The sequence below is a fragment of the Geotrypetes seraphini genome, chromosome 1 (genome assembly GCF_902459505.1).
Source record: "Geotrypetes seraphini chromosome 1, aGeoSer1.1, whole genome shotgun sequence".
NCBI classification, from domain to species: Eukaryota; Metazoa; Chordata; class Amphibia; order Gymnophiona; family Dermophiidae; genus Geotrypetes; species Geotrypetes seraphini.
The window spans coordinates 71407528-71424678 of record NC_047084.1 but is presented as its reverse complement, the minus strand read 5'-3'; the positions used below and the strand labels follow the sequence as shown (position 1 = coordinate 71424678).

The window sequence follows — 17151 nt, the reverse complement described above, 5'->3', positions numbered from 1 at the left end:
ATACTTGAAAGTGTGGCTAATATATTCCTGGACCTGGAAATCCTAAATGGCAGATGCTGGATTTTTTACTTACATAACTAGGCTGTCTGCTTTTACCAGAGGGAGGGTGTACGTGTTCAGCATTTGAATGGGGGTAAGGCAGAGAATCCTAAAACGCATGTAGTTTTTACATTTTCAAAACTGTTGTTTTTTTTTTTTTTGGAAAGGGATAAAAGCAGTTACAAATCTTTGCATGTACTTTTTCCCTAGGTAATTAAATGGGAAAATTTGTATTTGAAAATTTGTGTAAAGTATATGGGTTAATACACCTGCAGACGTTTTGAAAAATCTCCCTCATAAAAGAACATTTTCCACTAGCCACACATTTTAAGAAGTTTTCTCTTTGTTTTTGCTGTTGTCAAAAATAAATTTTAGACATGTTTATCTCCACCGTCCTTAGGTGGTTCATCCATTTTATGCGTACTGGCAAAGTTTCTGTACGCAGAAGAATTTTGCATGGAAGGAGGAGTACGATACACGACAAGCATCAAACCGATGGGAGAAACGAGCAATGGAAAAAGAGAACAAGAAAACACGAGACAAAGCTAGGAAGGAGCGAAATGAGCTGGTACGTGAACTAGTGGCCTTTGTCCGCAAGCGGGACAGAAGAGTGCAGGCACATCGGAAGCTTGTGGAGGAACAGAACGCAGAGAAAGCCAAGAAGGTAGAACAGCTTCGGAGACAGCAGAAACTACAGCAAGCTAAGTATGTAAGCAAGCAGTGCACTAGTTTGATGGTTTATTTTTAAGCAATTATCTTTTCATTCCTTTACTAAAGAAGTACTATAGAGACTTTTCTGGATAAATGCTAAGAGTGAGTGAGTTGTGATGAACTTTTGCAGTTTGGAGTGGTTATTTGTAATAGTGACAGTTGTGCAACAGTTTTTCAAATGAAAATATGAGACTGTATGTTTTCCTTCCTTGACTTTAAACATGCTCCAAGCCTGTCTACATTATATTCAGGTAAAGGTCTATGCGTTATTGATCCCCACACATAGTTTTGGCCCGGAAGAGGCTGGATAGCTTTTCAGAGAATTAGGTTAACCAGGTAGATAAGTATTTACACAGACAAATGAAAGTCACACCTTCATCTTTGAAGTGCAACGACTTTCTCATTTATATCAAATTTACTTTATTTTTATTTTATTATAAAACTTTCTATGCTGCCCTGCATTTTGGGTACTAGGGAGTTTGGGCTAAAATAAATTATAAACAGCATATAGAAGATCAGAAGAGGAGAGTAGAAACCAGCAAAATAAGGTGAAGGGTAAAGAGAAAGCTGATGTGTATTGGTCGATTGTGTCACCTATCTAGCCTGATATAAATAATTTAGTTTATTTTGGTTAACAGAATACTAAAAATATATGTTCTTGTTTTGTAATAACTTTTATTGTATTTTTCACATTGAATATTATACATACAAAGTAGTGCAGTAGCAAGACATAGAAGCAGGCAGAAAAGATACTCCTTGTGGTATTCTGCGCCATGCAGAATTTGCGCAGAATTCCCCAGGCACACAGAATTACCTCTGTTCTGCACAGAATTTGGCATCAGCACTCCCTCTCTCGCTGTCAGCGAAATCTTCAAGCAGCCTATGTAAGGTCTGCAGGCTTCCGTCTACTATATTCCCACCCTCAGTGATGTCACTTCCTTTTTCTTCACAGATGGGACCATGATAGAGGGAAGCCTGCAGAGCTGGCAGCAGGTTGCCTTTTAGAACATTGGCATCACTGAGGTACACAGGGACGAGCCTTAGGAAGAAGGACATATGCAAGGCCAGGGCCTCCATTGGAGTAGATGCCATTTGGTGCAGAGGGAATGAAAGGAAAGAGAGAGGGAGTGATGGGTGAGAGGGGGAGGGGAAAACCTTTCACACATGTACGGGTTTTAGGGGAGACAGAGTGTCAGAGAACCTGACTGGGGGAGGGTAGGAAAAAACAAAAAAATACTGGATTGAGAGAAGGGGAAAGAGAGATGCTGGATTAGGGAGAATGTAGACAGGGGTTAGAGATGCTGGCTTCTGGGGACAGGGGTGAGGGGTGAGAGATGCTGGCTGGGGGGGAGATATGGGGAAGACAGGGATGAGAGATGCTGGCTTGGGGGGAGACACGGGGGATAGGAGTGAGAGATGCTGGCTGGGGGATGAATATCAATCATTTTTGGCATAGAGAAATCTAATTGTATATGAATAGAATTTCAGAATATTTTTAATCTTGGGGGCAGTAAATGGTTTCCATGTTGTGCCATTTGAATGATTCTTGGCCTCCTGCTACCAGTTCTCCAACCAGTTGAACCTGACTGTCTAAGAGGTTTCAAAAAGTTGTCCAAAATGCATTTCTTCCAATCTTTGGAAATTTGGTTTGAAATTGGAAATTCCCCAAAACTGTTGATATATTTGACCTGTTTTGTCAAATGCTGACCAGTGTCTAGTGTTTTCTTTCGTTCACATTGTAGCCTGGCCTTAAGGTATGAACGCTGTCTCCAACTCCACAGAAGCAGAGAAAAGTTTTTCATTGTTAAATTTGATACTTGCTGCTAGAAAAACTTGAAGGCTTTGTTTTCTTTAGTATAATTAAAATACTGAATTGTACTGAAATTCTAATAATTAGCAACAGAATTGTTTAAATGTTGTCAAATAAACTTGCAGAATTTGCAAATTTTGTGCGTAGAATTTTGCCAGGAGTAAAAAAGAGAAATAATGATCAATACAAGCACTTTATTAAAACAGCAAGTCAAACCTCCAGCCCCCTCAAACATGGCAATATACAGTGGTACCTCGGTTTACGAGTGCACTAGTTTGCGAGTGTTTTGCAAGACGAGCAAAACATTCGCAAACTTGGTGCCTCGTAAACCGAGCTTGCCTCGCTGTACGAGCGCCCCCCCGGCGATCCGGCATCCCCCCCGCTCGCGTTGCCCCCCCTCCACTGCGATCCTACTTTCCCCCCTCCCGAGCAGTCAATGACACCCTTTACCCGACTTGGCACCAGTGCCGGTGCCCGAAGATCCTCCCTCTTCTGGCGTGGCCTGGGCTGGGTGGTGCGTTGGAGATCCTCCTTCTTCTGGTTTGGGCTGGGCTGGACTGGCTTTGAGCATTTGCGCATGCTCAAAGCCTTCTGGTCTCGCTCTCAATCTCGGAAAGAGCGAGACCAGAAGGCTTTGAGCATGCGCAAATGCTCAAAGCCAGTCCTGCCCAGCCCAGAAGAAGGAGGATCTCAGACGCACCGCCCAGCCGCGCCAGAAGAGGGAGGATCTTCGGGCACTGGTGCCAAGTCGGGTAAAGGGTGTCATTGACTGCTCGGGAGGGGGGAAAGTAGGATCGCAGTGGAGGGGGAAGAATGGAGCAGCGCCGGTAGCCTCGTGGGGGGGGGAGGTGGAACCAATCAAAGCAGTTTCCCTTACTTCCTATGGGGAAACTTGCTTTGATATACGAGCAATTTGGTTTACGAGCATGCTTCTGGAACGAATTATGCTCGTAAACCAAGGTTCCACTGTATGCTGCTCTCTGTATTCTGATCAGTACTTTCTGTCCCATAGGAGTTACACCTATTCACTGTTTCTGGGGCAAACATAACTTACAGTCCTGAAGCAATAACGCTACAAGAGAATGAATGAGCAGGCAACAATGTAACAGTTATTGCCATTGCTGGTATGACTGACTACCATATTTCCCCATATATAGGTCACGGCCTATATATGGTTTTTGCAAGCCGGCCCAGTGAGTGCGGCTTGCAAAACTGAGGCGGCCTATACACGTTTTAAAAATCATCCTCCCCCCACCTTACCTCCTTCGTTGGATGGCCTGAATCGCTGCCACCTCGAATCGCAGCCAGTGGTGCAGGGCAGGAGAGATCTTTTCTATCTCCGTCCCGGCCCCACGCTGCTTCCTGTGTGCCAATGCCGTCAGTTCTCATGGGACTTGCAAGTCTCGCGAGAACTGAACTGCCGGCATCAGCTATTATGCTGAGAATTGCCTGTAAAATAAAAATCGCTCCTACTACAGCCACTGCATTAACTCACCAGATTTTACTGGTGAGTTTTGAAAATCCGGCCCTGAGTGACACCCTTTTATGAAATTATTAACTTTAGGAAAATAACAGCTTCAGTACAGAATCCTGTGTCTTCTAACAGAAAGAAGTCTACCAAGGTGAGAACTTAATCTTCCATTAGTTATATGTTGTGATATTTATGGCTGCTTAATTATGGATTAAATTTTGCTATTGTATTAATTTTGACTATTGTAAAAAGCATTTCTGAGCTCCTGGTGTAGATGGTATATAAAATTGCTATTGAATGGTATTTTAATTTTTGGGGATGGCTTAGTATTGTTCTGTAATATGTTCTTTTAAAGGCTTGCAGAGCAATATAAGGAACAGAGCTGGATAACTATGTCTGAGCTGGAGAAGGAGCTGCAGCAGATGGAAGCAGAGTACGAGAAGGAGTTTGGAGATGGATCAGACTACAGTGAAGAAATGAGAGAACTGAAAGAGGAGCAGCAGACAGAAGGACAGAATGGTAAAGAAGTTTATACAGACTTTTCAAGTATTTAATGGTCTTTGATAGTCTTTGTAGTGTAAATTGTTAATTATGAGATCAGTTTACATAATGCTAAAGCTAATGCATGACAATTAGCTGAGACTAATCTAATCTAATCTAAATCTTGGGTTTATATACCGCATCATCTCCGCAGATGGAGCTCGACACGGTTTACATGGTTAGGGAAGGAACGGAACTCCAGTGGAATTATATAAGTATGAGAGAAGAGAGGTTGGTGTGAGAGTGCCAGGATAGATAGCGTAGCAAGTTCATTCTGGCCTGCAAGAAGTTGTAAACAGACCAAACAAAAAAAGGGCTCTTACCTCAAGATATGCCAGAACACCTGAAGAGGCAAGTGAGATGACATTTATTAAAGTGAACCAAAAGTAGTCCAACAAAAAGTACCCATAAGCGCATGCTTTATATATATATATATTCCTTTCCATTTTATTTATGGTCTCTCCAGTACCTTTCACTTCAGCTATTTCTTGTCCTCTGAAGAAGTCAACCTAGTTGCCGAAACTTGGATCCTAGTTGGGACTTTCCTTGGATTCCTATGCACAAGTACTTTGTATGACCTATTTGATCAAGGACTTTCTGTTGGCCTACTGTTGTTTCACTTTAATAAATGTAACTATAGGTTGGAATCAGACATCTCACTTGCCTCTTCTGTTGCTCTGCAAGAAGTTGTGACAAATTAGAGTGTCCATATAAAAACCAACTCAATAAAGTGTGCTCATTTAAATAGGGGTGCTCCTAAATGGTGTCAGTCAGCTCTCAAGGGTATAAAGAATAACGTATTGCTGTAGCACGCTGGGGAATGTTTGAACTCCATAAATGTTTCTGATTTGTACTGTTATTCTAAAGTTTGGATTGTTCCATTGCAACATTTAACATGTTTGTTATACTTTCAGAGCATCACTGTATTTCAGGGAGTCTCCCCATACCCCTCCTCTTTTTGTATATCTGTATAAGGCTGTTGCCTGCTTTGATACAAACTGAAAGGGGCAGCAGGAGGAGTTGAAAACCTGGAGTGAATTCCTTCTGCATAGCTTGTGTGCATAGGGAGAATACCCTACTATCCAGAATGACGCACCTGTCTACTAGAAAAGATATTAGCAAGGTAAAACCCTGATCTGTTTTTCATGCAGTTGATAGGAGTAGATAGGTTGCCATGCTACCAGAAGTACTACATGTTGTTATTAATAACTGGCATGTTAAGTCTAATAGCAGGTTATTTATGTGTACCTTTCAGCAGCTATTCCACACTTTGAGCATTTTGATAGAAACACATATTGTTAATAATGTACTGTAAAACCCACAACTCCAGTCTGCATTCTAAATTTACAATATAATTTATATCTTTCTTAAGTTAACAGAAACCCACTCCTGTCCTAGTTTCTGCAGCTGATTTATTATTTTCCTTTACATAGACAAGGCAAATGACGATGCTAATGAAGATTCTGAATTGTATGATGAACTTTACTGTCCAGCATGCGACAAATCTTTCAAGACAGAGAGAGCGTGAGTTTGTATTTGTTATACATATTTCTTCTGATTCTGGATGTTTTAGTATTTGGAATTTTAGGGACTTATTTTTGAAGTAATTACAGTGGTACCTTGGATTACGAGCATAATCCGTTCCAGGAGCATGCTCGTAATCCAAAATGCTCGTATATCAAAGCAAGTTTCCCCATAGGAAGTAAGGGAAACTTGCTTTGATATGTTTCCACCCCCCACCTCCCCCCCCCCCGAGGCCAGCAGCGCTGTTCTCCCCCCACGAGAACCGGCATTGCTCCCCCCGCGAACCGGCACCCTCCCCCCCCAGCGATCCGGCACCCCCTGCTGCCATCGGGCACCCCCCCGCCGCGACCTGAGGTCCCCCCAACCCACCCGAACCCTCTTCTTACTTTTCTGTAGCCTCCACAGCGGCACCGGCACCAGCATGTCCTGTGCGTGGTGCCGGTGCCTGAAGATCTGCTTCCTGTGCCGGGCGTTGAGAGTTCATGTTCGACGTGAGAGTTCACATTCGACGTGAACTCTCAGGCCTTGCACAGGAAGGAGATCTTCAGGCACCGGCACCACGCACAGGACATGCTGGTGCTGGTGCCGCTGCGGAGGCTACAGAAAAGTAAGAAGAGGGTTCGGGTGGGTTGGGGGGACCTCAGGTCGCGGCGGGGGGGTGCCCGATGGCAGCGGGGGGGCCCGATGGCGGCGGGGGGGGTGCCGGATCGCGGGGGGAGGGTGCCGGTTCGCAGGGGAGGCGCTCGCAAATCGAAGTGCGCTCGGTTTCCGAGGCGCCGAATTTGCGAATGTTTTGCTCGTCTTGCAAAACACTCGCAAACCGGTGCACTCGTAAACCGAGGTGGTCAAAAATAGGGGTTTATCAGTGTATCAGGTGTGGCAAAAAAAAAATGCTTAGTACCTTTTTTTTTTTTTAGATGAATTCCATTAAGTAACCCAAAACATGATTTTCCAACCTTTCTTCTCCAAGCCTTGGCATCAAACCCCATCCCTCCCCCCCCATCTCTCATAAAACAGCATCCTTCCTCAGCCCTCTGTATTTACAGCAACCCCTGGAGCAGCCAACCCTTATATCAGTACCTTCTTCCCCCTTCCTACAATGGTAAGCTTCTGCTTTTACTCCTTCACTATTTTGCTGGCTCTTCATACATCACTGTGAAAGGCAAGAAGGCATTCTAGTATGACAAGACACTCCATTCCTGAACCTTCGGGTAGTCAGTCCCGCCTCACGAGAACTCATGTAGAAAGCTTCATTTGCATTCTTTTTTTGCTTGTCCTTCAGCTCCTCAGTTATTTTCCTTTAATGAGACAGTAGGAGCTTGTCTTTTCTGTTCGTATTTATTTTCTGAGGTGTAGGAGAAAGTTGACTGTTGCAGCATATGCAAAGGCCTGGAAGTGTTTCCAGACTAGGTACACTCAGATAAGCAAGGACCTATGCTCGGCTTCAATCTCGATTGACACTCGCTTTTCTCCAGGAAGGTCTAGAATAAGGTCTAGCAGTTGGCTCCCTGAGAGTTCAGATAGTTGGGCTCTCTTACTTTGGGCCCAGGATCAATAAACGCACTCTTCTTTATTGTTCCTCCAGACCGGCACAGACGGATGGGTTTATGCTCCCCTGCCAGCAGGTGGAGACTGAGAACACATTGACTTTTGACAGTAGTACAAGTGGGCTATGCAGTCCCATCTACAATAAATCTGTTCTCAGTCTCCAGCAGGAAATCTGTTCTCAGTCTCCAGCAGGTGGAAGTGGTAAGCCTGTGCAGTCTTTCCTCTTGTTAGTTAGGGCCTGTTGGATCTGATTAGTGGCCTTTATTGTCCCTTTTTTGCTCTCCAGACAGAGCTTGGGGGACCCTTTCTGGGGTCTGCCTGACCTCGGGGGTCTTTCACACCTTTTCCCCCACCTCCATAATTTTTGTTGAGAGGTGCCTCAGCTATACACTTTGCCACAGTTGGGCAAAGACTACAGCTTTGAGAGCCTGTGGGGTCTGACTCTATTATCAGTTAATTTTTAGTAAAAAAAAAAAAAAAGGCCCAAGGCAGTACTAGTCTGAAAGGAAGCATTTAATTGAGGTTAATTGTTTTTTATTGCTAACCAGAACTTACTTTTTTCCTCCCTAGCAGTTTACAATGAGCACTTTAAAGAGACTGAAAAAGAGTTCATTGTGTGCCCGATGAGCGGTTGATGTGACCGACGTGTGCACAAAGTTCTCCACCTGCTGCGAAGGGGGATCTTGTTGGCTTCGGGTGCCAGCAAGCAGGGTTCCCATTTCCACGTGCACTGTTCGTTGGCTGTAGGCTTCCCCTACCACCCACACAGGGATTTCCCCAGCTGGCAGTCAGGGATATCCAGATTTTCCTTACCACTGATAGTGCTAGGGATTCCCTTACCACTACAGTTGATGCTGCCTGCAGTTCTGCTTTAGCAGTTGGGCCCATTCAGGCCTCTATGCTGCTACAGCCATCGGGAGAGGTTTTTTAGTGAGTTTTTCATTAGATTTGGCGGGAAGTTCCACCATTTTGCCTGTGTCCTCAAATGACCTCCCTCCTGTTTCTTCTATACCTGCAGTGTGTACTTTTTTGCCACCAGGGAGTTTTGCTTCTGATTTTGTTTTTAGCCATGTAGAAGGCTTACTTGCAGGTGACTAGGGTCCTGCTTCTTCCCTAGGGGTCTCCGGTTCTTTGGGAGGAGTCTCTTCCAGCATCTGCCCTTACCCCTACCCCCCCTCCCCGCCTCTGTCTAAGCATCCGTGGGTTTCGTGGGATAAGGATTCTTTCCTTACTGAAATGGTTTCACCTGATGAGGGCTTGAACCTCTTGGAAGACCCCCGGGGAGGGGGGGGGGAATGATGCAGTTGTTTGGGTTTCTGAGCTGCCGGTTGGCAAGGATGCTTCAGTTGTGCGCATTTTTCACTGGGAAGAGCTACAGGAGCTTATTTTTCAGGTGTCTTCTGTTTTGTGGTTTGAGGAAGAAGCTAAGGACCCCCCTCGGGTTGTGGGGTTGTGGACCCTCTGCTTCGGGGGATCTGGTCTGCCTCCCATTCTTTTCCTATGCATCAGGATATTCGGGATGTGGTGCACGCTCAGTGGAAGACCCTGGATGCACCTTTTCACCTGGCACAGTCCATGACTCATCTCTATCCCATTCCTGATAGGGATAGGAATACTTTTAAGTCTCCTGTGGTTGATGCTGTAGTCTCAGTCATTGCTCACAGGTATAGGGTGCCCATGGAAGGCGGTTTGTCCTTGAGCGACCTCCAGGACTGAAGATGGAGTCTCTTAAACAGAGCTTTGACGTGGCTGCCTTGGCTGTCCAGGTGGCAATTTACGTTGGTTTTGTGACCCGGTCTTGTTTCTGGTGGTCCAAGCGTGTCCTCCCTGGTACTCTTAGCCCTAACCTCTCTTCTTATTTATTTATATAATTCCATTGGAGTTCCGTTCTATCCCAAACCATGTAAACCATGTCGAGCTCCACTTGTGGAGATGATGCGGTATATAAACCCAAGATTTAGTTTAGTTTAGTTTAGTTTAGTCCTAGACTTGGAATCTGCTGAATGGTCCTTTGTGGATCAGGAGATGGCTAAGATTGAGCTTGGCACTTCTTATCTTTCTGATGCCATGTATGATCTATTGTGGGCATTTGCCAAGTCTATGGCCCTTGGGGTGATCACTTGTCGCACCCTGTGGCTTCGTGGTTGGTTGGTGGATGCGGCCTCTAAGTCAAAGCTCAGTAAATTTCCTTTAGGGGTTCTTTCCTTTTGGGGAAGAGTTGGATAAGCTTGTTCAGGCCTTGAGTGATTCTAAGGTGCTTCGGCTTCCAGAGGACCAACCTCGTCCGCTGTCTCGGGATGGTGCCAGCCGTGGGCATCTGAGTGAGTTTCATCGATATCGTCCTAGCTGGGGTTCGGCCTCTTTCCCTTCCAGAGGATGTTTCTTTCAGCACATACAGTCCTTTCGGGGACCCTGCTGGCTCCACCTCTGCCTGTCTGGCCCAATGATTTAGTTCAGGTCCTTCCCCCAGTTCTGGTAGGGGCCCAATTGCAGGAGTTTTACTGGGGGTGGGCCAAGAACACAATGGATCAAGTGGGTCCTGGATGTAATTCAGGATGGCTTGATTATTTTTCCTTTAGTCCTACCAGACCAGTCCAGAATCCCGCCTTGAGTTTTTTTTCATTATTAGGTTAGTGTTTCCTGATTTACTGGACTTCTCGATATGTTACATCTCACTTGTCTCCTGGCTTAGTGACACTGTAGGACAGTAGAATGTATGCCTGCCAGGATGCTTCAGGTATCTCTAATTTCATTGCTTTGTCTCAAATGTTCAGGTAATCTTGAGCACCATTGCTTATCTATTTGAAATATTGAACATTCTACGGCTGTATACTACTCTTAAAGGGTCAAATCACAGAACTGCTTTCCCTTCTGTCTTTGTCCACTGATCAACATTCATGACTATTCCCACTGGTCTAGTAGGACTAAAGGAAAGAAAATTATCAGTTAAGGCATAATTTTCTCCTTTGTTTGCTTTCTTCTTTTTCTCAGTTTTGCTCTACTCCCTCTCTCCCTCCTTCTTTTCATCACATTTGTGTGGTGGTTTCTCTCTTCTTTGTGAATGCCCTCTTCCCTTTTACTTTGTCCTCATATTGTACAAGCAGTATGCAAAACCAGATCAGTGCTACAGCTTGGGTAGGCCACTGGTGAATAGCAGATGAACAGTGTGTGCTGTTAGGTGCTGCTGCTGCTTTCACCTTGTTCTGTAGGTTAGAAGTACTTGTATCAATAACCAGTAGACTTGGAAAGGGAGAAAGAACAGTGTCGCTCAAGAGAAGCCTTCTCCCTTCCCCTCACGGCTTGCTTCTTATGTATGGCTGGTGATATACTAGATTAATTACTGGTCTGATGAGAAGTAGTTTGACATGTTCACATTAATTGGTCTGAGCTGTTTCAGTAACATATTATTCCATGTCTTGAACAGGATAAAAAACCATGAAAAATCTAAGAAACATCGAGAGATGGTAGCACTGTTGCGGCAACAGCTCGAGGAAGAAGAGGAAGAATTTTCTATACAGCAGGGCGATGAAGATGGGATGGTTGAGGAAGAGGTGGCAGCCACAGACGAGGAGGATGAACCCAAACTGAAGTATAGCTCTTTCTACAAAAAGATGATAGCTGTAGAGCAAATGTATATGTGGGAGAAGACAGGGGGAGAGTGGATTTTTTCTTGTATGTCGTAAGCTGTGATACGACATCACTTTTTTGCCTTGTATGTTAAATGGCAAACCAGCAAATATTGTGTGGTTCACAGCAAATCTACAGCTGCTGTTCTTGAAAATAAATATAAACATTAATAATTGCATGTTTTAATTTATATGAACCCGACATCGCGTTCTCTACAATACCATCTTGTACCATCTAGGCTTTTCCAAGATAAGTTGATTGTGGCTGTTTGCGATTCTTCTGGGGAGTTGGCTGGGGTAGGGTTCTCAGAGTGTTTTTCTGCTATTTTTTCACACCTAACCTTAGTATATTTTATTGTGATTTAGCACTTATGAGTTTTGCACACAGAGGCAACCGATGATGGTGTGCAGGCAGAGGTGATGTACCTTTGCCCTCAGTGTAAAGCACTGGAGTTTGTCTCCTTTTGCTGATCCTCCACACTGAGGTTGCCTCCTTCACCTTCATCACTATTATTATTATCATTATTATTACTATTATTTAGTGGTTTTGGTGTGACTAGTTGGCGTTCTACACTCTCAGAACTCTTAGACTGATTTTGCCTCATTATTGGATCTTTTTAAGCACCTGTGGCAAGTTTTGAGGAGTCTGTTTGTGATTAATTTATATGAAACAAAATTTATTTTTCCCTTTTTTATTAACATGTTTCAAACATTTGAAACTATTCTCTGTACTTTTTAAATCTCTAATATTGTAAAGCTATATGGTGCCTGTTTACATATTGCGGCCCCCCCATATACACTGTAAAGAGATTATTGGTCTAGTACTAACATACACTTCATAATATATGTATATATATATTAATTCTTTATTTTTTTATTTGTATGGACCTTCGGATATCAACTGGACCATGAATAATGCCCAGCAATCTCTTGTCTTCATCAGTCCACTTTATTGTTTATTTACTCAAAACTCTAAAATTCATTTAGTTTCATACTTATTCTTAATTTCATTTGAAATAGTTTATTTAAATAGAATATTTGAAATAGTTATGGAATTATGAAATTAAGAATAAGTATGAAATTTAATGAAATTAAGAATAAGATTTTAAGCTACTGTATACTAGGAATTACTAGGAATAAGCAGTGGATTTCCCCAAGCCATCTCGATGGCCTGTGGATTTCTCTTTTAGGAAATTATCCAAACCTGTTTTAAACCCCGTTAAGCTAACTGATTTCACCACATTCTCCGACAACAAATTTTAGAGTTAATTACACATCGTGTGAAGAAATATTTTCTCTGGTTTGTTTTAAATCTACTACTTCATAGCTTCATCACATGCCCCCTAGTCCTAGTATTTTTGAAAAGAGTGAACAAGCGATTCACATCTACCCTTTCCACTCCACTCAGTATTTTATAGACTTCTATTATATCACCCCTGAGCCATCTCTTCTCCAAGCTGAAGAGCTCTACCCGCTGTAGCTTCTTATAGGGAAGTCATCCCAAACCTTTTATCATTTTCGTTGCCCTTCTCTGAACCTTTTCTAATTCCGCTATATCTTTTTTGAGATACGGCAACCAGAACTGCAGAGTATTCAAGTTGTGGCCATACTATAGAGCAGTACAAGGGCATTATAACATTTTTATCTTTGTTTTCCATTCCTTTCCTGATAATTCCTAACATTCTATTTGCTTTCTTAGCCACCGCCGCACATTGAGCTGAAGGTTTCAACGTATCCTCAACGATGACACCTAGATCCTTTTCCTGGGCAGTGACTCTTAGCATAGAACCCAGCATCATGTAGCTATAGTTCAGGTTCCTCTTTCCCACATGCATCACTTTGCACTTGCTCACATTAGACGTCATCTGCCATTTTGACACCCAGTCTCACAAGGTCCTCTTGCAATTGAGCCTCAAAAGCAATATTGCACACCTATAATAAGGTGTTCTCTGTGGACGGCAAGATACAATATTCACACATGTGGGTGATGTCACAGCTGACAGTTCCAATTGGCCATTGTCACATAGATAAAAAGTCTCTGAAAAAGGCTTCTGATCGTGCCCAGTAGCTCTTACCATTATTCAACCATAAGAGCATTGGTTATAGTCCAAAACTAATTTAAATAAAGGGAAGGGAAAGACAGGATTGTATGGCTGTTGTATCCTGCTGCTGTCCATGGAGAACACCTATTACAGATGTGCAATATAAGTTTCAAGTTTATTTAATCTTTGATATACCGTTTATCAAAAATATACCTAAACGGTTTACAATTATCAGAATGTAGTTAAAATAAAATAAAAACTTTAAAGTAAAAATGTGGGGGAGGGGGGACAACAAAACAAATTGACTTACTGGAATAAAAAGGAAAAGTGAGAAATGGTAAGAGCTTAATTACAATGGCAAGAATAAAATGAGAAACAGGAGGGCATTAGCATACTAGGTTAGGGGTCGCTTCAAGAGAAGCGTTTTAATTCGGTACTGCCGATTACAAGGATGCTGTTAGGGCTCAGGGAGAATAGAGTCAAACTGAAAAAGCGTCTTTGAAAAGGAATGTTTTTAAATTACATTTGAATTTTTCAAGAGATGTTTCTTGTCCTGGATCTGACAGAAGGTTGTTCCATAACGTGGGAGCAATGACTGAGAAAATGGTTTTGCGGATAGAATTAAGAAATAGTTCACAAATAGGAGGAACAGAGAATAGGTTTTGAGTAGTGGAACGCAGATTCCTGGAAGGGGTATATGGAATAAGTAGTTTATCGATGAATACTGGTGAATTGGACTTCTTGATTTTAAATGTTAGCAGAAGTATTTTATAAGTGATGCGGTGAGGAATGGGTAACCAGTGAGCTTTGTGCAAGAGGGGAGTCACATGGTCAAGCAGAATGAACAATAGCCACACACATGGAGATTCACAAGCTGAAGGTTGCTTGCTAGTTTTTGTAAACCAGCAGACCAATATAATAAGAAGGAAGAGGCAAATTGAAGCTATTACATTATAGCAGAATTTGTTGATTGTTCATTTGCTAATGCTATAATAAAGGTTGATCAGTACAATACGTCAAAAGCAAAACTTGACTCGATTTAGGAGGTTGGTTGAGGCGACATTTGCTTATATAGGACAGATGATTTATGGACTGTGGGACTTGACTTCTTTGTCTTTTAATTGTGTTTGTGTTGTTTTAATTATAATATATGGATTTATGTACACCGCCTTGGAATATAAAGCGGTTTGTAAATTTGTAATGAAATGGAAATACAATAATGTTTTGCAAACATGGGGTGAGAACCATGTTGCTGCTTGGCAAATATTTGTAATTGAGCCAATATAAGTGTGCTAGCATTATAGACATGACCCTGAGTTTATGAGCAGTAATAGTAACTCTTGGAGGATTTGGAATGGAATGTAAATAGCTGTAAACTATACAAACCAATTGGACAGAGTTCTCTTTGAAACAGGCAAACCTGGATTATTGGTTGGAAATAGTTGTGATGGTCAGTTTGGTTTTGAATTTCATTATGGATAGATCTGAAGAGCCTTTCACAGTCCAAAGTATGTAAATTACTTTGAGGGGTAGAATGCGGACGAAGAGAAAACCAGGGCAAAATTATTGGTTGATTTAAATGGAAACTGGACGCTACTTTATGGTGGGATTTAGGATGCGTTTTTAAAAATAACTGTCAGGTAGAATATAAAGATAAGTATAATAAATGAGTACTTGTAGTTTGCTAATTTGTCTTGCTGACATGGCCACCAAAAAGTGTCTTCCAGGTGAGAAATTGTAAGTGAGAAGACAACAGATGATCAAAAGGAGGGCCAGTTAATGCTTGTAGAAATAAATTCAAATTTTAATGAAGGACAGGCTGCTTAAGAAATGGTTTCATGTACATGTTTTGATGCTGATGACTTGAAACATGTTGGAGAGATACTTGCCCTAATGTTTGATTTTGTTGAATTGTAACGGTGATACTTTGAAGGCTTATGTTTATTCAAAATGTATATTTAATAAGAAATGGTTTGATGTTGAGAAGACCTTTTTAAAAATCTGGAAGCAATAGGATGTTGCAAGATTGGTTGAGAAGGAGATCCTTCATGAAAGGAGCTTATCGCACTTTTAGTGAGCACAAACCGAAGAATGAGAGAGCCAGAGTCTGATAGGTGGAGCAGGTACTGTAATAAGAAGAATAAAAAACACAAAGGGATCTTGAAAATGAGAGGAACATCAATCTGAAAAACATTTCCATAGGCCTGCCTTGTGAACTGTTTTCTGGACTGTAGGAGAACAGATTCCACAGCTGTCAATAAGTTTAAAAATTTGAAAAGTCTCTGCTCAGTTTCTAAGCAACAAGTGCTAGAGAGTGGATGTTTGGGTAAAAATGGTCTCTTGATCTTTAGTGATTAAGAGTTGAAGTGGAGATAGATGATGGGAGGTAGTTGACTGAGTTGCTGAAGAAGTAAAAAACAGGGTTGACAAGGCCAACATGGTGTTGTTAAAAGAATTTAAGCTTTGTCATGGCAAAATTTTTGAAGAGTTTTCGGTATCAAGGGAATTAGTGGGAAAGCATACAGAAGTCCTGTTGACCAAGAGATGAATGCTTCTTTGACTATGCTGAAGTTGCTGGGATAGCGAGAGCAGAATTTCTTGAGGTCTGTGGATGGGCGACTAAACTTTTTCTTTATTTAGCGATAGATAGGTTGAAAGACCACTTGTGGGGTTGGAGATGTCAACTGAGTGAATCTTGTAAGACATCTCCGTTTCCAGGCAGGTAAATAGCTGTGCAACTGTGCAAAATTCCAAATCTGAATTGTTTTCTGGCAAAGGGAGATGAGCTAGTGCCATCTTGCTTGTTTATGTAAACATAGAACATAGAAACATAGAAATAGACGGCAAATAAGGGCCATGGCCCATCTAGTCTGCCCACCCCAATGACCCTCCCCTACCTATCTCTTATAGAAACATAGAAATAGACGGCAGATAAGGGCCACTGCCCATCTAGTCTGCCCACCCCAATGACCCTCCCCTACATATTGCTTGTTTATTTAGTACATAGTGACCTGATTGTCTGATTGTATTTGTTCTACTTAGTTGGAGAGTTGAAGTGCAAACACTTGAAGTGCTTTGCGAACTGCTCTGATATCTAAGCTGTTTATATGGCATGTTTGTTCCAAAGAAGACCATTTTCCCTAGGTTTGAAAATGAGAATTGTGAGCACCCCAGTCTGTCGGGAGGCATCAGTGGTGTTGTTTCTATGCAAGTACAATGGAAGTATTTCCCTCCATAGTAGGTTGTCTGGTTGAGTCCACCATTGAAGAGCTTGACAAATGTTTGTGATTTGTAGATACATCATGAGGTGGTTGTGTTGCTGGCTCCATAAAGTTTATGTTCAATTATAAAGGTCTTATATATAGACTAGTGTTTAAGCCCGTTACATTAACGGGTGCTAGAATATATGGCTGTCTGTCTTTCTTTCTTTATGTCTCTCTCCCTGCTCCTGTTTCTTTCTTCCTTTCTTTCTGTCTTTCTCCCTCCTGCAATTTTTTTCTCTCTCTCCCTGGCACCCTTTGCCTGTCTGTCTTTATTTCTGTGTCTCTCTGGTCCCCTGTCTGTCTTTATTTCTGTCTGTCTCTCTCCCTAGCCTCCTTTGTCTGTCTGTATTTCTTTCTGTGTCTCCCCCTCCCCACTTTCCTTTGCAGAAGCAGCAGTGCTATTTCCCTTCCCCTCCAGATCCCTGTGAAGTAGTAGCAGCATTTCCCCCCACCCACCCCCCATTCCCTTCTCTCCCCCCCCCCCCCCCCACTTTCCTTTGCAGAAGCAGCAGCGGTATTTCTCTTTCCCTCCAGGTCCTTGCTGAAGCAGTAGCAGCATTTTCCCCCACCCCCCATT

The 17151-nt window shown here is 42.5% G+C and overlaps 1 protein-coding gene across 2 annotated transcripts in view; it reads left to right on the top strand.

Annotated features, from left to right (window-relative positions):
• The window catches only part of DNAJC21 (DnaJ heat shock protein family (Hsp40) member C21), an 88982-nt gene that overhangs the window by 24231 nt on the left and 47600 nt on the right, over positions 1-17151 (top strand). For both annotated transcript variants that reach the window (XM_033932987.1, XM_033932980.1), the window contains exons 5-8: positions 440-744; positions 4387-4550; positions 6005-6095; positions 11068-11232. In XM_033932987.1, the coding sequence (XP_033788878.1) occupies positions 440-744; positions 4387-4550; positions 6005-6095; positions 11068-11232 (725 nt within the window). The remainder of the gene's footprint in view (positions 1-439; positions 745-4386; positions 4551-6004; positions 6096-11067; positions 11233-17151) is intronic.